At 37.5% G+C, this 20,293-nt stretch overlaps 1 protein-coding gene across 10 annotated transcripts in view; it reads left to right on the forward strand.

Annotated features, from left to right (window-relative positions):
* The window catches only part of ARFIP1 (ADP ribosylation factor interacting protein 1), a 130,845-nt gene that overhangs the window by 37,783 nt on the left and 72,769 nt on the right, over nucleotides 1-20,293 (forward strand). For all 10 annotated transcript variants that reach the window (XM_027598616.1, XM_027598618.1, XM_027598623.1 and 7 more), the window contains one exon: nucleotides 3,348-3,449. In XM_027598616.1, the coding sequence (XP_027454417.1) occupies nucleotides 3,357-3,449 (93 nt within the window). In that variant the 5' untranslated portion in view covers nucleotides 3,348-3,356. The remainder of the gene's footprint in view (nucleotides 1-3,347; nucleotides 3,450-20,293) is intronic.

Below are 20,293 nucleotides of genomic sequence, written 5' to 3' on the forward strand. Positions count from 1 at the left end.
AAGCTTTCACGAAATGTTGGTTAAAACCATTTGTCTGTACCATTGTTTTTCAAAGTGTGGCCTGGAGGTTTTGGAGGACCCCAGGAATATTTCAGGGAGTCTACAAGGCAAAACTGTTTTCATTAATACTGGTAAGACATTTGCATTGTTTGCATTTTTCATTGTTGTGTCATTTGCACTGATGGTGCACAAAAATAGGTAAATAAGAGCACCTGGGTGGCTCAGTCAGTTGAGTCTGCCCTCGGCTCAGGTCATGGGCTCAGGTCATGATCTCAGCCCTCATCAGGTTCCTTGCTCAGCGGGGAGTCTGCTACATGACAAAGGTCAGTGGTTGTCTTGAGGAAAAGCACATGTGTGATTCAGTTGTTAGCTGTACTATTTTTTTGTTTGTTTGTTTTTTTAATATAACACCATTTTTTTATTAGGAAAAATGGCAGACAAACTGTGGCTATATTTAGACTTGGGTATTTGAGAGACATACTTTTGGAAAAACCTGTTACTTGAAGTAAAATGACTGACATCATTTCTTGCCAGTGGCCAAATTCAAGTTTTCCAAGCAAAAATTAGAATTTTGGGAAATTTATACCCACCAACCTGAGCTTGATGGCTTCCTAGTACTTAAAGACTGTTTTGATAAGATCAGTTATATATAAAAGTAAGAATTTTTATTATTTAAGGAACTACATCAATATTTGGGTGATATGTGTAAGTCACCAAATCAATGTTTTCTAAATGACCAATGCATGATGTTACTAAAAGATGCATTCAAAGTACAGGGTAGACTGGTGGATTTTAATGCGACAGATTATGAAAGAAGTTTATCATTATGGTTTATATTCCACATTTTAGTTAACTTTTAAGAAATGACCACTTGTCAAGTTTTGATATAGTACCAAAAACGTATGTCCGCAATTATTTGAAGAGACAGTAGCCACATAAGCCAGGTTTTCTTCATAGACTTGTACCAAAGCAACATATTGCAACAGATTGAATGTGGGAATAAATAAGAGAGTCCAGCTGTCTTCTTATAAAGGCAGACATTACAGAAATTTGCAAAAATGTGAAACAGTGCTACTGCTGTCACCAAGTTTTTGTTGTTTTAAAATATAACTATTTTCATAAAAAGATTTTACATTAACATATGGTGGGTGTACATTTATTACTTGAAAATGGATTAATACTTTTTAAATTTACTTTATAATGTAGTAAACATTGATAGATATAACCCACATAAATAAAGGCTTTTTGGGGTACTTGATGATTTTTAAGAATGTGAAGAGGTCCTGAGGCCAAAAAGTTTGAGAATTGCTGGTCTGTAGTGTTAGGAATAAATTAAGTCCTACCTCCATGTACTTGACAGTATCTTCTGTCTCACATACGTAATGATACACACAGTGTATGAAAAATATTGTTAGGTATCATTCAATATATTAATAAGACTTTTTTATGTTTCACCGAAGTAGAGAATAGGCCACAAACCTATTTACATTAATACTTGCTTTTAGTAGTATGACTCACCCTATTAAAATTCCCTAAATTATAAAAATATAGTGTGATTTTTTTTTTTTTTAAAGGTTCCTGGCCTTGAACCCATCCTTAACCCCTCAAAAACAACATGAGTAATGCATGAGCTTGGTATGACAACACTATCTTAGTTATTTTAATCTTTTAAACAAAATTCTTCCCAGAGAAAATCAAAGAGCCTCTTAATGCTCTAGGTAGTAGATTCAGGTCTGTAGATTAAACATAGACACACGCACACACACACACACACACACACACACACACACATTTTAGTTGTTTGGTTTGGTTTTGGTAATTCTTTGTAGTGCAGAATCAGGAGTAGCAGCTGGATTCAGGATTGAACATTAGAACACATATTGTTAGATATCGATTGTGTTGCTAACAAGTCTTTTAGTGTTCACTGTTGTTAAAAGTGTGTGTGTGTGTGTGTGTGTGTATAACACTTTTAAAGCCATTACTGGTTTAAAAGGGAGGGGAGCTGGGCGGAGATGGGGTACTTGTTCTCTGTGAAAAGTGGAATAGGGGTGCCTGGGTGGCTCAGTCTTTGGGCGTCTGCCTTTGGCTCGGGTCGTGGTCCCAGGGTCCTGGGATCGAGCCCCACATTGGGCTGTTCAGCAGGAAGCCTGCTTCTCCCTCTCCCACTCCCCCTGCTTGTGTTCCCTCTCTTGCTGTCTCTCTCTCTCTGTCAAAATAAATAAATAAAATCTTTCTAAAAAAAGTGGAATAGTTTAGCTATTTACTCTGAAGTTTTTTAATTTTTAAAATTAGGAAAAATAGATAATTTTTAAGATCCTTTACAGGTATAAAATTCTCATTTTAACTCTTAGCCACACATGCTTTTTACAATCACGTACGATTGGAGGAAAGAAAGTTTTTACCAACCCCAATTGACTTTCTATTACTGATTAACTATAGTAAGTTTCTGAAAGAAATTTATATTTAGAGAAAATAAGGTTATAAAATTAAGGACTGTATTTTTTAAACATTATTGACTTCTTTTTTTTAAGATTTTACTGATTTGAGAGAGAGAGAGCACGAGCAGAGGGAGAGGGAGAAGCAGACTCCCCGCTAAGCAGGGAGCCCAATGTGAGGCTCAATCCCAGAACCCTGAGATTATGACCTGAGTGGAAGGCAGACACTTAGCCAACTGAGCCACCGAGGTGCCCCAAACATTATTTGACTTTTAGAACGGTAAAGCCAGAGTATAAAACTAGTATAGAGATTTAAAGATTTTTGTTATGGGGTGCCTGGGTGGCTCGGTCAGTTAAGCATCTGCCTTGGGCTCAGGTCCTGGGATTGAACCCCATGTCAGGCTCTTTGCTCAGTAGGGAGTCTGCTTCTCCCCCTCACTCTCCCTCTGTTCTCTCTCTCTCAAATAAATCAGTCTTAAAAAAAATAAAAATAAAAATTTTTGTTATATCAGGGAAACTCTTTAGACAAAAGCTGACCTAGAAGCCCATTATGTACAACAGGAAAAGTAGAGCTGTGTAGTAGAATTAATAATCAAGCTTGGCTTTCTGTGATATTTTTTTCAGTTGTAACTGGTAGTCTATCATTACACTATTTGTGAAGCAAGGGTATTGCCCACTGGGATCTACAAGTAACTTTTTTTTTAAACAAGGAATTTAAGTTGACTGCAGTTTTAAATGCCACATGCATTTTTTATTAGATTAGTATCATGTTTATTATGTGTTAGGTTGTAATTGTTTTTTAAAATGCTATAATAGTGGCTTTTAAGTGCTATAAACATGAAGAGTCTTTTGAATGTGTGCCTTTTATGATTTGGTGTTATTTACAGCTGTTTCTTTTCTTCTTTTTTTTAGGAGTATAGCATGGCTCAAGAATCTCCCAAAAATTCAGCAGCAGAAATTCCAGTGACTAGTAATGGAGAAGTGGATGACTCTCGTGAACATGGCTTTAATAGGGTAAGAATAGTTTTCTTTCTCTTAATACAAAGAATCATGATAAACCCTTAAATGTTGAGATGAAAGTAATAGAGTTTAATATAGGAATATTTTTCTTAGATTGACTGAAGTGTTGGGAATCTAATGTTACCATGTAGGGATGACTAGGTGGATCATGTTAGTGAATTGTCAAGATTAAGCTCCCTGCCAGTAAGCATTTAAGCTTTGATGTTATCATCAGTAATTCTGTTGTATGACCAGGACAAGAGTGTAGCTGATGACTTTGGCATATAACTTTATAAAACTATTTAATTTTATTTGTGATAAGAAAAAATATTAACTGTAGATTATCCTTTCAAAAATTGGCACTGATTTGTTTTTTATGTGTCCTTAGTACATAATTCCTAAGTAGGCTTTTCCTGACTTTGCTCTTCACTTTCTAAAGTGGCATATTGACTCTGGAAAATGAAACTTGCGGTGCTTTTAATTTTGATTTGACTCTCATTTGAAATTGAAATTTAATGCATTTTAATGGAAACACTATGGGTTTAGAGATAATCTGCAAATTTCCACTATTTCATTTCTAGCAGTGTAATCTTAGGCAAGTATTTAATCTCTTCTAAATTTTGTTTCTAATCACTATAAATGAGAATCTTATTTCATGGGGATATTGATATTAAATGAGATAAAGTAAGTAATATGCCTAGGATTGTCCTAGAAATGTTAGTGATGATTATTATCTCTGGAGATATTTACATTAAATACCCCTTTTTATGACATTTGATACATGTGTACAACTTCCCTTTTTTTTTTTTTTTTAAATCAACTTGGGGCTTGAACTCAACAACCCTGAGATCAAGACCTGAGCTGATATCAGGAGTTGGAGGCTTAACCAATTGAGCCACCCAGGTGCTGCCCCTGTACAATTTTAACTTTAAAAATATAGTGTTCGTATTTTTGGAAAAGTAATAGTTGAAAGAAACTTGAATTATTTTATAGTTTAAATAGGACTCTTTAGTTCATACACTTAATAAAATCCTTTATTTTTTAAAATCCTTTGTTTTAACATAAGGTGATATTTTAGATCAGGATTTCTTAATCTCAGCACTGTGGACATTTTGGGCTGGATAAATTCATTGTTGTAGAGGGCTGATGTCTGCATGTAGGATGGTTAGCAGCACCCCTTGGCCTGTTCTGCTAGATGCCAAAAGCACCCTCCTCCAGTTGTGACCAACAAAAATGTCTCCAGACATTGCCAAATGACACCTAGGGTTGAGGAAAAACAAGTTTTAGATAGATTGTTTTAGTTGATTTTAGTAAATTCCATTGAATTTCACTTATTTTTGCCTTAGCCATTTTTTGGAAGCAATGAATGTGTCTTCAAACTTGAGGCTTATTTTAGTTGCAAGTGTTTTAACTTGGTTTCTAAGCCCCTGTGGCCTAATATAGAGTGACTCACAGAAGGAAGAGACCTTAAATTCTGAACACACAAGAAATTTTCATTTTAGGTTTAGTCTTTCTTGTGTTTGAAAGTACTGAGACACACCTGCATAATAAGCTAATTCAAGTTACCATCATTAGACTCTAGCAATTACTTTATAAACTTCTGTTAATTCAAATAACTCATTATACCAAGATTTTAGTTAATGATTGCTTTGTTTTACTTTTGCTTAACAGCTCCTTTTGCAAACTTATTCTGCAAATATTTTTTTTAAGATTTTATTTATTAGAGAGAGAGAGCATGAATGGGGGGGCGGCGAAAGGGAGAGGGAGAAGCAGGCTCCCCACTGAGCAGGGAGCGATCCCAGGACTCTGGGATTATGACCTGAGCTGGAGGCAGACACTGAACCAACTGAGCTACCCAGGTGCACCTTATTCTGCAAATATTTATCGAGTATCTGCTGGGTACCATGCCTGGAGATACAGTAGTGAATAAAAATGACAAAAATACCTGCCATCAGGGAGTTGATATTCTAATAGGCAGTCTAGTGACTTTCGTCTAAGAAAAATGCAGTGCATACAAAATGTTGCATTGTTCTAGAGATTCACCTGCTACCTTAAGCCTGTTCTTTTTCTTGTTGTTTTCATTTTGTTTTGTTTTGAGCTATAGTTTATACACAGTATTAGCAGAAATGTTAATGGGGCACATGGGTAGCTCAGTCCGTTAAGTGTCTGACTCTTGATTTCTGCTCAGGTTATGATCCTCAGGGTTGTAAGATTGCATCCTGTCAGGCTCCATGCTCAGCGGGGAGTCTGCTTCTCTTGCTCTCCTTCTGCCCCTCCCCTTGCACACATGTGTTCATGCACACTTCTCTCTCTCTCTCTCTCAAATAAATCTTTTAAAAAACCCTCAAGATCGTAGATTAAAAAAAAAAAGCACAAATGTTAAGTGTACAGCTGAAGTGGAACCACTACCTACATTAAGATGTAGAACATTTCCAGGACTTTACTGGCTCTCTTGGCCTCTTCAGAGGCAATATACTTCCCTCCCTCCCAGGATAATCACTGCTACTCTAACTTTATATCATAGATTGCTTTTGACTGTTCCTGACTACAAATAAATGGAATCATACAGTATGTACTCTTTTTTGACTGGCTTCATTCAACATTATTTCTATGACATTTATTCATACTGTTGCTTATGGCAGTATTTCATTCTTTTTCATTGTAATGTAGTTTTCCATTGTGTTAATATACCACAATTTGTGTATCCATTCTTCAATTGATGGATACCTAGGTTTTTTCCAGTCCATGGCTATTATGAATAAAGCTGTTGTGACCTTTCTTGTACAGGTCTTTTGGTGTACATGATCACCTATTTCTATTGGGTATATACCCTAGAATGGAATTGCCAGATACATGATGTTTGGCTTTGGTAGATACTGTTAACTAATTTTCCAAAGTGGTTGGACCAGTTGACAATCCTACCAGCAATGAGTGAGCGTTCTAGTTGTTAAACATCCTTACCAAAACTTAGTATTCTCATACCTTTTAATTTTAGCCACTCTGATGGAAACATAATGGATCTCACTGTGATTTTCTTATGCATTTCTCTAATAATTTATGATGTTGAGCATATTTTCATATTCTCATTGACCATTTGAATATTATCTTTTGTGAAGCCCTTTTTTAAGTTTTTTGCCCATTTTTCTGTTGGGTACATGCCTTTTTCTAATAATTTGTAGGCGTTCTTTATATATCCTAAGTCACTTGTTTGGATATATATATTTCAGATATTTTCTTTCAGTCTGTAACTTGCTTTTGCACTCTGTTAATGGTATCTTTTGATGAACAAAAGTTGGTAATTTTTAATGAAGTCCAATTTATCAGTATTTCCTTTTAGTGACTTTTGTGACCCTTTTGAGACATCTTTGCCTATCCCAGTATCATGAAGATATTCTGTTTTCTTCTAAATATTTTTTGTTTTGTTTCTCACACTTAGCTCTGTGATTCATCTTGAATTAGTTTTTGTGTGATGTGGGGGTCAAGGTTCTTTTTTTTTTTTTCCTCATATAAATATCTAATTGCTATTCACTGTTTATTGAAGAGACTGTCCTTTCTGCACTGGAAGCTTTTGCTGTTAATCAGGTAATCATATATGTGTTGTTCTATTTCTGGACTCTGTTTTATTTCTTGGTCTTTTATCCTTATATTATCCTTGTAATAATACCACAGTTACTTAATTACTACAGTAATTAAGTCTGGAACAAATATTATGTTTAACCCTAATACCTAGTAGTTAATTCCTCTAGCTCTGTTCTTTTTCTGGGTTGCCTTATACTTAAACTTATTCATGACTCTTTACTTAAGAACCTTTATTTTTAAAAGCCTTTGGGGCATCTGGGTGACTCAGTCAGTTAAGCGTCCGATTCTTGGTTTCAGCTCAGGTCTCAGGGTCCTGAGATCAGCCTTGCATAGGGCTCTGTGCTGAGTGCAAGTCTGGTTGAGATTCTCACTCCCTCTCCCTCTGTCCCTTCCCCCACTCGCCTGCACACATGCTCTCTCCCCCTCTCTCTCTCAAATAAATAAAAATCTTTTTAAAAGCTGTGGGATGTCTGGGGTCGGGGGGTGTTCAGTTAAGTGTCCAACTCTCTATTTCCACTTAGGTCATGATCTCAGGTTTGTGGGATAGAGCCCTGTCTCAGGCTCTAGGCTGAGCGAGGAGTCTACTGGTCCCTCTCCCTCCCCCTCACCCACTCGCTTTCTCTCTTGCCCCCTCTCTCTCAAAATCTAAAAAAAAAAAAAGATTTAAATAATAAGAACCTTTATTTGCCTTTGAGTGGCACTGAAAAAAGTTTTTATCCTTTCAAATTTTAACTTTAGAATTGAGTCTTATTTGAGTGAAGTGAATTAAACCATAACATTATCTGTGTAAGCTCTTTGCTTATGCAGTCAAGACCAACTGACTTGCTGCTTTGTAAATTACTCATTGGTTAACGTCAAATCCTCTTTTTGGACATTCCCCTGCAGTGTTATTTCACGTCTTTTGGGTGGTAAGAGAAGGAAAAAAGATGTTCTCCTGGAGGTCTCCTTTTATTGGATGTGAACTTTACCTGTGGGCAAGGTTTCTTAAGAAGCAATCTAGGGGTGCCTGGGTGGCTCAGTCATTAAGCGTCTGCCTTCGGCTCAGGTCATCATCCCAGGGTCCTGGGATCGAGCCCCGCATCAGGCTCCCTGCTCAGCGGGAAGCCTGTTTCTCCCTCTCCCACTCCCCCTGCTGTGTTCCCTCTCTCACTGTGTCTCTCTCTCTGTCAAATAAATAAATAAAATCTTTAAAAAAAAAAGCAGTAATCTACTTCAAGTAGTACACCCCACTTCACCTACCTGAAGAAATTCAACATAAAACTTGTTTGTTTGTACCTGCTCTTATTAAAAATATATTCATCACGAGAGCCTCTTACATATTTAATATCCTTGAATTAAAATAAAATTGGCTGTGTGATCCCTTTCACCGTGAGTGAAAACAATATTTCAAAAGCATCTTTCGACCGTTTTGAATAAATTATACTCAAGATCTTGTAGGGATATTTACCTCAATTTTGTCATACTTTCCATCCTTTATTTTCCTGAGCAATAAAAGGAAAATTGCATTTAACCTCAGGTCTGTGTTCATATTTTAATATTGATAAAAGTTCATATGGAAAAATAAGTGTGAAAATGTATTAGCATTAGACTGTATTTTATAGACTAGTAAAGATGTCTCATGTAAAACTCGATCATAACCAGAGTTTTCTGAGATATTTTACTTATATACATCTCCCTTTTATACCTGTTTGTTGTTTAAAATCATTTGATGGCTTTTATTTAAAGCATACTGCATAATGCACTTTAAAAAATATAAAGTCTTGTATAAAACTAAGATGGTAGTTTATCAAGTTGTCATATCTTGACTGGCCAGTTGGTGTCACTGTGGCACAGGCAATGAAATTGTAAATGTTTCTGTCCTGGTTTTTGTGTCTCATTGCAGATGTTTCATTCTTCATTTGGTTTCCCCTCTTAGTGTGTCCTACAGGAGGTCCTGGTTGGATGCTAACTCAACATTCACATTCTAATAGAGATCGTAATGAAAGAGCTTGTCCTAAAAATCCCCTGGTAGCAGCTTAACATATGTTAATATTTTGAGGCTTGTTATTCTTTTTCTTAAGATAAGGGACAACAACTATATAAAGAGATGATAGAATACTAGTCTTAATATTATCACAGTTTTTTACAGCAAAAAATATTTTTTTCTAAATAAAAATTCTTGTTTTTTAAAGATCAGTAAAGTTTAATCTTAGAAGGATACAAATTATTCTTTGACTTATAAACCGTATATTATTTTTACTTTTTCTGTTAAAGTGCTGGTCAAAATATTAGATTAAAAGCATGCAATTTGTGACCTGAATTAAAGAGAAGAAGCAAGTATGAGCTCCACGAAGTTGAAACTTCTTGTTAATTAAGTTATACTTGGCAGATTTAGTGAAATTATCTTAGTAGATAGAGTTAAAACAAAATTTTTTCTGTGGGAAGCCCAAAACTAAAATCCATAATTTAGTTTTTTCCACCTGTGGAACTTTTCTCTGGAAAAATGTACATATACAGAAAACTACCAAATTTTGCATTCAGTTTTAGGGAGTTTAGGACGCCCTGAACCCTGCCTGTGGATCCTTAGTTTCCTGGGTCTTAAAAACCTCTGGTCTACAAGTTTTGAGTTAAATCACAGGATTCAGTTTAGTAGGAGTACTTTACAGATCCCTGAATCCCATTACTTTATTTTACAGTTGAGGAAAAGGACCCTTGGGGTTTTGATGGAATTATCCTTATAACTGGCTGTACCAGTTGTACATGACTTGATTATAAGTAAGGTGAGGGCAAAAATGTTTCCATTCATTCATTACCTTATCTGCAGTGCTGCCACATAAGAGGTAATCCAGGCTTTCATTAAATGTTTGGTGAATAAATGAGTGAATGAAAACACATGTTAAAGCTGGGACTAAAAACACGTTTCTAGACTTCTGTGGAACAACAGGAAGATGTACTGTACTCTCAGACTTGATAAATCCATCTTGTCTTTAATTTCCCAGCATGCATCATCATTGTTGTTGTTGTTGAAATTTTGCATCCGTGGCCTTTGTTGTTATTGTTCTAAGGCTTTTATTGAACTAAGTAGTTACTCCATTCCCCTGTACTTATCAGTCTGGATGATAAACTCTAGCAGTCTGGAGAAGATTGGGGAAGGAACATAAGAATAGAAATGGTTAGAACACTTGTTTTGGACATATTTCCTCCCCTCACCTCAGCGTTGTAACTGCCCATTTACTTATCTGCTTTTCCCAAGAGGTTGAAATCAACTTAAGGGCAGAAACAGTGTGCACACAGCACAGTTACAATTTCATAGGAGTTGCTCAATAAAGGAATGAATTCCAGTATAAGGACTTAAAAAATGTAACATGTTTTCTACTTCAGCCATCCTGTCCTAGAGTGTGAATAGCATGTGATAACAGTTTGCCTCCTTACTACATATTATTCAGTATCACATTTCTGCATTACTCACATCTGGAAAGTTTAGTAGCTCCATCAATGGCAACATTGATTTGATGGGGACTTTTTCCAAAGGCCAGTTTTTACCAGCTGTATATCATGTGTATTGTGGACCCTTTTAGAAGTATGGCAAATGTTTTTCAAGGATTGTTTAACCCATGCAAATCTAGATTCATTTTAATACTTACTTTTCAAATAAAGACTATATTCTTAGTACTATTACCACAAATTATGTTTTTAAGTATATGTTTTTACTACGTATACATCTTTTTTTATGAAATGATTTTTTTTTAAAGATTTATTTATTTATTTGAGAGAGCGAGAATGAGAGATAGAGAGCACGAGAGGGAAGAGGGTCAGAGGGAGAAGCAGACTCCCTGCCGAGCACGGAGCCCGATGCGGGACTCGATCCCGGGACTCCAGGATCATGACCTGAGCCGAAGGCAGTCGCTTAACCACCTGAGCCACCCAGGCGCCCTACATATACATCTTTTAAATTAACTCTGGATTGAAATTTCTATTGAAAAGTGTGAATAAATATAATTATATATAAATATAATTTTTATTATATATTTATATATATAAATATAATTTTTAATGAGGGGCTGAAGCCTTATCTATCTTAATTATAAGATATTGTGCCTATAAAATAGATGGTAGATTCTGCCTTTATTTATAAGCAAATTCTATCATGAATAAGTTTTTTGATTTCTAGTAGCAGTTGTTTTGAATGTAGATACATACAAATGTTCCCACAGTGATAAGTCTTTGAATGAATTCAACATTCCCTTGATGGAGGTTGGCAGGTGATTTCATTCTTATCAAATTTCAGTACTATTTAAAGTTTAGACTAAGAGGGCATGGGGGTGGGGGTGAAGCCGAGAGGGTAGGCAGAAAACTATCAAAAGAGTGCTTCTGTAAGTTCTTGTTAAATGTTTGTTGACTGAATGAGAGGGGAGGAGGGAGAGACAGAGGAGACTGAGATTGTGTGTATGTGTGTGTGTGTGTGTGTTGATAAAATGGAGAAAATAGATGAGTCAGGAGATTTGCTAACTTGATCAAGTGGAATAACAGATACAGGAGGTTGTGACCAAAAAGTGAGTTATTGGTCTTAAAATTCCAGAGGTATTGCTTCCTGAGTGATGACAAGGTCCCAAAGAGTGGCCATGGGAATTCCGGTGGCTTAAGTAGAATGGGGCATGAAAGATGAAAGGAATTAAAGATGAAGTGGTTAATGAAATCTGAGACGAAAGTATAGGTTGGATTGTTTTTTATCTTTTATCGGCCCTCACATTTTTTTTGGCCCATTGTCCAACTACAAATTACCAAACCTGTATCAAACGACCAACTTTGGGCTTCCTACAAGTATACTAAGAAAAAAAAAATCATACAATAACAGATTATTACTACCACCCATCATTCTGTATCAACATAGGTAGGCAAGCTCATGCGATAGATTTTATTTCATTTTCAGTATCTCACAGTTTGTATTAAAAAAAAAAAAGGCAGGGGCACCTGGGTGGCTCCGTCGTTAAGCGTCTGCCTTCGGCTCAGGTCATCATGAGCCCCGCGTCGGGCTCCCTGCTCAGCTGGGAGCCTGCTTCTTCCTCTCCTGCTCCCCCTGCTTGTGTTCTCTCTCTCGCTGTTGTCTCTCTCTCTGTCAAATAAATACATAAAATCTTAAAAAAAAAAAAGAAAAAGAAAAAAGCAAGCAACAGACTACATACCGTGCCATTATAGGCTATGTTTTTGATGAGCTATTAAAACTCAGCTTGGACCTTATATATCAGTTTGGAAAGAATTGCAAACTGAACATAGAATCATTTTATTCTCTGAAAGTGTGCCCAAGGACATGCAAAAGGTTGGGAACACCCAGAATAATGGTAAGAGTTGGGGATAGAGCAGAAGACCTGGATGTGCCAAAGCTCTCAATAAATATTTGAGATTGGCTAAAAAGAAGGTAGATGACCATGTTAAGGTGGGGGAAAGGGCAGTGAGGCAATGTGGCCCACAAGGAAATGTGGGATGGGAGTCAGTAATGTACAGCTATGCAGAAACAGTTCTCTACAACAGAGTTCCTTAAAATGTAGACAAAGGATTAGCTGCATCAGCATCACCTGGCTTATTTGTTTGAAATTCTGGCTCCTTGGCTTCATATTCCAACTTAATGAGATCACAGTGGACAGCTGAGAAGAATCTGAATTTTAGTAGGTTCTCAGGTGGTTCTTACCCAAACTAAAGTTTGAGAACTGGTAGTTTAGAAGTATCAGTGGAGAACTGAGAAAATGCTGACCCTGCCTTTTATTCCTTTGATAAGCAGAATGTTGGAGAATACTCATCTTTGACTCGAGGTAATTGTGGAGGGTAGCGAGGCCACTACGTGGAGGTTAGGATGTTGCGGTAGTTTACAGTAGGATTGGGGGTGTGGAGATCTGTTTGAATAATAGCTTTGCTTCTGGCAGATACTCCTTCTAGGCAGCTGTTAAAACAGCAAAGGGGATTTAAAAAAAAAAAGATTTTATTCATTTGAGAGAGATCATGGTGGGGGAAGGAGCAGGGAGGGAGAGGGGAGGAGCAGACTCCGTGCTGAGCCAGGAGCCCCGTTGTGGGGCTCAATCCCAGACCCTGGACTCATGACCTGAGCTGAAGGCGGATGCTTAACCCACTGAGCCACTCAGGTGCCTCAACAAAGGGGATTTTAAATTACCAAAATTCATAGAACATTTAACAGAAACTTTTCAATTTGTTTCTTTAAAAATTATGTAAATGTTTTGGACGGTTTTATCCATTTTGAGGAATGTTTAAATTGAGGAAATTTCTAGTAAATGAAGTTTTAGTATTATATCTACTAGATGCTAGGAATGAAAACTAAAGGGGAACAAGACAGATAAGCAACCTGGTCTTAGCTTTTACAGTAGGCGGGAAGAAAGAATATAAAAATTAATTAATTTACAAATTTTAATATCATCTGAAAAGTAATATGCTAGGCCAAGTATAGCATGGTCTGAGAACCGGTAGGAAGAGTATGGAAAGATTACCTGAGGAATTGCTGAGCAAGCTGAATCTCAAGAATGAGCTGGCCAAATGAAGGGTGAGGGAAGTTCCCGTCAGAGGCAACTAGAAGGAACTGAAAAAGGTGTAAGACTATAGAATTGAAAATTTTCTGTTGTTGGAGTGGAGAATGTGGGGGCAGATATGTGAGAAATGAGGCTAGAGAGATAAGTAGGGACCAGAGCCTGCAAAACCTTAAAATCGTGTTGAGTAGTTCGGGATTTTACCTAAAAGGCAAAGGGAACTAAATGATGTAAAAATGGGAGGTCTCAATCAGATTCACGTTTTAGGAAGTTCTCTCTATGGGGCGCCTAGGTGGCTCAGTTGGTTAAGCATCTGCCTTCAGCTCAGGTCATGATCCCGGGGTCCTAGGATCTGAGTCCCACATCGAGCCCCACATCAGGCTCCCTGCTCAGAGGGGAATCTGCTTCTCCCTTTCCCTCTGCTGCTCCACCTGCTTGTGCTCGCTCTGTGTGTGTCAGATAAATTTTAAAAATCTAAAATAAAAAAGAAAGTTTTCTCTGCCTACAGTTTGAAGAATGAATTTCAGGGGTGACAAGACTAGAGACACGGGAGATGGATCAGATTTCCAAGGGAAGTGGGGAAGTGAGACTTCAGACTTTTCTCTTGTAGAGAACCTAGAACCAGTAAAGAACAGCAGACCATTTTAGAAGGAGATAAGAGGAAAACAGGGAGAACATAGTGTAAGGGAACTGAGGGATGAGAGAGTTCGTGTGATTTATAGAGTACTTAGAGAATCCTTAACAGATTGTTGCTGGTTACAGGACACACTTTGAGAATCACTCCTTTGTTTAAAATTTCTCCTCTCACCCTACATAAAGGGGAGTATTAATTAATAAATCTCTAGTTCTGCTTATCTGTTGTGGTGTTATGCATCTTATTAAGGATTTGTTAAGCATCCTTAATAAGATGCATAACAAAATTGGCTAAACATTTTGTGTTATTTGCTGGTTTTGCACTATTTCAAAAGTAGATTACTGTGCAAAATTATAAATTCTGAAGTTATGTTTTTAGCCTCATTCCTGTTCTTACCTCCATGAGAATCTGCAAAATGAAGGCATTTTGGTTGAAAATTAGCACCCCTTCACAGCCTTATGGAAGCTGTTACTACAAATACTATTTTGTATCCTCTCAAAAGGACTTAAAATGTACATGAAACTTTTTTGCCAAAAGCATTATATTTATTGCTTTAGCTTAATTGTTTGAAGATTTGTTTTTAAAATATTAAATGCTGAGTTTTAACCTAATGCTTTAATAGAAAGTTAACTTTAGGATTATTCCATTTTATTGTATAATTGTTAAGCATGACTTTGCTAAGTCCTAAACTTTGAATTGAATGTCAGTGACATAAAAATGCAAATTAAGGATTTTATGTTGTTGGGTATAGTGGGCTCATTGTTGCTGAAATACATTCTAGAGACCATAGGGGTAAATGCAGTAGCAGATATTTAAAAAGTTACTAAGCTAGGCACAGCCTTATAACTGAGACACTAAAAGATAAATTAAGGATCATATAAAGGCACATTTTAGGTTTTTGTGAGTTTCGAGGCTAAATTATATTAACATAGAGAATATGTATTTTACAAAAAAACAAAAACAGTAAACAAGCTCATACAATACAGAGTTACCTCACAAGTCCTACATTTCTCTCACATAACCCCATATCACTTTGTGTTACACTCAGCTGCTGGACAACTGTCAAAATGATAATTCTGTTCAGAATCTGAATGGACCCATTTGTACCACTTTTGGGTAGGTTCCTTCTGTTAGTGACAGTTGAGGCATAGAAAGGCCTTAGTGCTTGTCAGATTTCACAGCTGTTTTACATAAAGGTTTTTTTTCTGGAAGAACTTTTGTTTGTTGAGTAAAAGACCCCTAGGAGGTCATTGGGAGGAGCCTGAGTGAGATGTAGTATCTTCAGAAAACTAGTTTCTTCTAGAGGCCATGCATGAGAAGTTGGAAGGCATCCCTGTAACTTCTTGAAAACTTAGATAATCAGAGATATCCATCATGTTTACTGTGTAACCCTCTTACCAACTACTACTACTGTATCTCTTTTCTGGGAATTTACACAGTACTTTGTGACAGGACAGATGATTCAAATGAGTAATGTTCTTTTCAGAGAAGTTCCAAGAACACAGCAAACACAACTGCCCTGGATCTGTATACCATTTTTATTTTTTTATTTTTTTTTTTAAAGATCTTATTTATTTATTTGACAGAGAGACACAGTGAGAGAGGGAACACAAGCAGGGGGAGTAGGAGAGGGAGAAGCAGGCTTCCCACAGAGCAGGGAGCCCGATGTGGGGCTCGATCCCAGGACCTTGGGATCATGACCTGAGCCGAAGGCAGACGCTTAACGACGGAGCCACCCAGGCGCCCCTACCATTTTTATTTTGTTTGCATGTGCCTTTTTTTTTTAAGATTTTATTTATTTATTTGACAGAGAGAGTACAAGTAGGCAGAGGGACAGGGAGAAGCAGACTCCCAGCTGAGCAAGGAGCTGGATGTGGGACTCAGTCCCACGATCCTAGGATCATAACCTGAGCCGAAGGCAGGCGCTTAACTGACTGAGGCACCCAGGCACCCACATGTGCTTTTTTATTCCTCAGATTTTGAGGGGTGTCTTTGATACTTATTTTCTTAGGGAGAGCTAAAAAGTTATCAAGACTTTGAGCAAGGCAACATTCAAGGAAACCATTCTAAAAATAGGTTGGCCTTAATGACCAAACTTGCAAAGTTTAAAAAATGTCTTGGTAGTTTGACAGTATTTATTTTGTAAGTGATATATTTGTCTTTCAGGGAGAAAAGATCGTCTGGTTTTAATGTAAATATGAATCAAAGGATCATTAATATTTAAAACTAGAAACCACTGATTTACTATATTAAAAAATAAACTGGAAAGGTAAAGATCATTTATTCCGTGAAATGAACAGACTCAGAGATTTGGTTTAAAAAGAGGAATTAAATAAAGCTGAGTGTAATGATTTTTCTTTTTAATTCTAAATTTAGAGGAAAAGGATTTTGTCCTGTGATAAGAGATTTTAAGTGACATTAGGAAATAAATGAAAATGGATGAAAGAGTTTTAATTTCTTTTGTACTATTAGGAAATTACAAGTTGAGAATGTATTTGCATTAGTGTTTAAACTTCAGCAGATTCTGAAATAATGTTTTTTAAAAGGCATTTCTTTAAATCTTTTAGAAAACGTAGGGACTAAAATAAATTCTAAGTCTCTAATAAATTGCTTATAGCTATTTACGTTTACTATACATTCAGTTCATATTGTTTCTTAAAGCCTAGTCCTAACTGTATTGCTAGTTAGTTAGTAACTAAATGACACATTTCTGTGTCCCAATTTTTCATCTGTAGAACAGTATCATGATAGTACCATTTAGCATTATTGTCAAGATTAAAGAGAGACTATACAAGCAGTTCTTGTTTTGTATAGATTCAATATGCATTAATTTCATTTACCACAGTTTAATTAAATGATGCCAGTCTCCCAACAACACATCTCAGATTTAAGTCTCCATGGTATATTAACTGTAATTGAATAAAGGACAAACTTCACTGCTAGCACTGGAGTCCATAAATCACTATGTGAATAACAGAGGTAAATCATGATTATCGACTAATCATATCACTTCTTTCAAAGTCTCTTGGTGATTGGTCACTGCCATACCTGTTATTCAGTTCATACAGACAGCAAACCATGTGGTAGTATTACCTTCTTGTCTCTTGGTCATAAACCCATGTGACATTTTCCAAAAGTGGATGATCAAAAGGGAATGGGTGAATAAAGATGGAAGTCCAGCAAAGAAATGAAGAATGATAACACTGGAAAAAGTGAAATTCATATCAAACCTAAATGGAATTTTGGAAGAAATAGCTGACTGTAGGGATGTTGATTGACACTGCCACTGTTGGAGAGACTCTAGATTTGATCCGGAAGAACTTAGTGACGTCTCACTGATTAACGTAAACAAGGAAAGAGCTTTAACATTGTGACAAGAATTTTTAAAGGTTGCGGAATAATCAATATTTTCCATAAATCACTTTGCACGGTTTCAGCTTGCTCGATCATTGTTACAGTCCTACACTGTAATGCAAAGTGAGGACTGCCTATACGTATGTTAAAGTGCTTAGAACAATTCCTAGCACTTAGTGTTCAAGAAGTGTTTTTCACTGTAATTATTAGCAATAGCATTAATTAGTTGTAACAATGATTGTAGTAAGGGAGAGGGATGCCTAACATTAACTGAGTGCCTAAAAATATGTAATGGGGTGCTTTGCCTATATTAATTATCTCACCTGATTTTCATAGAGTTCATAGAACTCTGAGGTAATTTTTAGCCTATTTTTACAGCTGAACAAACAGGGACTAAGAAAATTTTTAAGTACTTGTCCAGGATCACATAGCCCCTAACTAGAAAAGCTGGTATTCCAATAAGGTCTGTCTGAATTATCTTTCCAGGTCTTTCATGTTTCTAGTAATAGTTGGTTCTTGGTGAGACTATGACAATCTTTAAAAAGTGATTTAAGAGTCTTTGCTATTGGGGCACCTGGGTGGCTCATTCGTTAAGTGCCTGCTTTCGGCTCTGGGATCGAGCCCTACATCAGGCTCCCTGCTTAGCAGGAAGCCTGCTTCTCCCTCTCCCACTCCCCCTGCTTGTGTTCCCTCTCTTGCTGTGTCTCTCTCTGTCAAATAAATAAAATCTTAAAAAAAAAAAGTCTTTGGGGGGCGGAGCAAGATGGCGGAGGAGTAGGAGACCTGGATTTCGTCTGGTCTCAGGAATTCAGCTGGATAGGGATCAAACCATTCTGAACACCCACGAACTCAACAGGAGACTGAAGAAGAGAGTAGCAACAACTCTGAACAGAGAAGCGACCACTTACTGGAAGGTAGGACGTGCGGAGAAGTGAATCCGAGGCGATATTCGGGAGGATAGGCGGTGGGGGAGGGGGCCTTCCTCGGCCGCTTCTTCCAAGTGATAGAGCCAGGGAGCACAAAATCGGAACTTTTAGAAGCCGGTTCCGGGGAGGGACGTCGCTCCAGTGGCTAAGCAGGGGGTGGAAACCTCGCGGGACAGTGTGATCTCAGGACCCTCGGGGTCACAGAAAGACCGGGGGTGCCTGAGTGCGGCAGAGCTCCCAGGTATCGGAGCGGGGAAGCCGGCTGCAGAGATGGAGCCGAGGCGCAGGCTCTTAGCTCGGGGTTGCCATAAACTGTGATCTGCGGCCCAGTCAGGCCACTGCTCCTCCAGCAGTGACCCAACAAGCGGCAGATCCAGGGAGACTCCCCTCCCTCCCCCGGGAGGAGCGGCGCAGGAGTGCACTGCAGGGATCTGCTGGGTTTGGAGACTCTACACGGGGTCGGGTGCCAGAGATAGAAACGCTTGGTCACAGGCCGGGTGAGCACGCAGTGCGGCCAGAGACCAGGGAGATGGGAGTGACTGCTTTTCTCTGGGGACGCACTGAGGAGCGGGGCCCCAAGTTCTCAGCTCCTCCGAGTGGAGATTGGGAGGCCACCATTTTCACCTTGGTCCTCCAGAGCTGTATCAGAGTTTGCAGGGAACAAAAGCTCCTGAGAACAAACCGGAGCAGCTTGCTTAGCCTGGACCACAGGGGTGGGGGCAATTCCGCCTCCGGCAAAGACATTTGGGAACCATGGCAACAAGCCCCTCCCCCAGAAGATCAGCAAGAACAGCCAGCAAGCCAAGAACAAGTTTACCGATCAAGGAGAACGGGAGAACTCCAGCGCTAGGGGACTACTGCACAGAGAATTCATGGCTTTTTTTTACCATGATTCATTAGTTTTTCAAAGTTAATTTTTTAAATGTTTTTTTTTAATTTTTCTTTTTCCCTTTTTGAACCAACATCGTATCAATCCCTTTTTTTAAAAAAACATTTTTTATTTTTCATATTTAGAGTCATATTTTATCCCTTCATACTAGCTACCCTTATTTTTGGCATATATGTGTAAATTCTCTCTTTAAAATTTTGAGATACAGTTTCTTCTAACAGATCAAAATATACCCTAAATCACTAGTGTATGGCTTTGTTCTAGTCTCCCGACTGATCACATTCTCTCCCTTTTTTTTATTTTCTTTTTCTTTCTTTTTTTTTAAATCTTCTTCTTTCTTTTTTCAAACAACTTCTTGTATCAATTCCTTTTATAAAATCTTGTATAATTTTCATCTTTACAGTCATCTTCCATCCCTTCATTGTATCAACCCTTATTTTGTACATATATAAGTCTTTCTTCCTTTAAAATTTTAGGAGGCACTTTTTTCTAACAGACCAAAATACACCCAAAATCTAGTGTGTGGCACTGATCTATGCACTAGCCTGATCATATTTGATCATATTTGTTTTTTTTGGTATTGTTCTGTTTTTGTATTTATCTTTATCTTTTTCTTTTTGTTTTCTTTTCTTTTTTTTTCTCTTTCTTTTTCTTTCTTTCCCTTTCTTTTCCTCTGGTTTAGGTCTTTTCTGATTTGTATAGAGTATATTTGCTGGGGACGTTGTTAACCTGTTAGCATTTTGTTCTCTCATTCATCTATTCTCCTCTGGACAAAATGACAAGACGAAAAAAATCACCTCAGCAAAAAGAACAAGAGATAGTACCGTCAGCCAGGGACCTACTCGATACGGACATTAGTACGATGTCGGACCTAGAGTTCAGAATCATGACTTTAAAGATATTAGCTGGGCTTGAAAAAAGCGTGGAAGTTATTAGAGAAACCCTTTCTGGAGAAATAAAAGAACTAA

Source organism: Zalophus californianus, chromosome 2, assembly GCF_009762305.2.
Source record: "Zalophus californianus isolate mZalCal1 chromosome 2, mZalCal1.pri.v2, whole genome shotgun sequence".
NCBI classification, from domain to species: Eukaryota; Metazoa; Chordata; class Mammalia; order Carnivora; family Otariidae; genus Zalophus; species Zalophus californianus.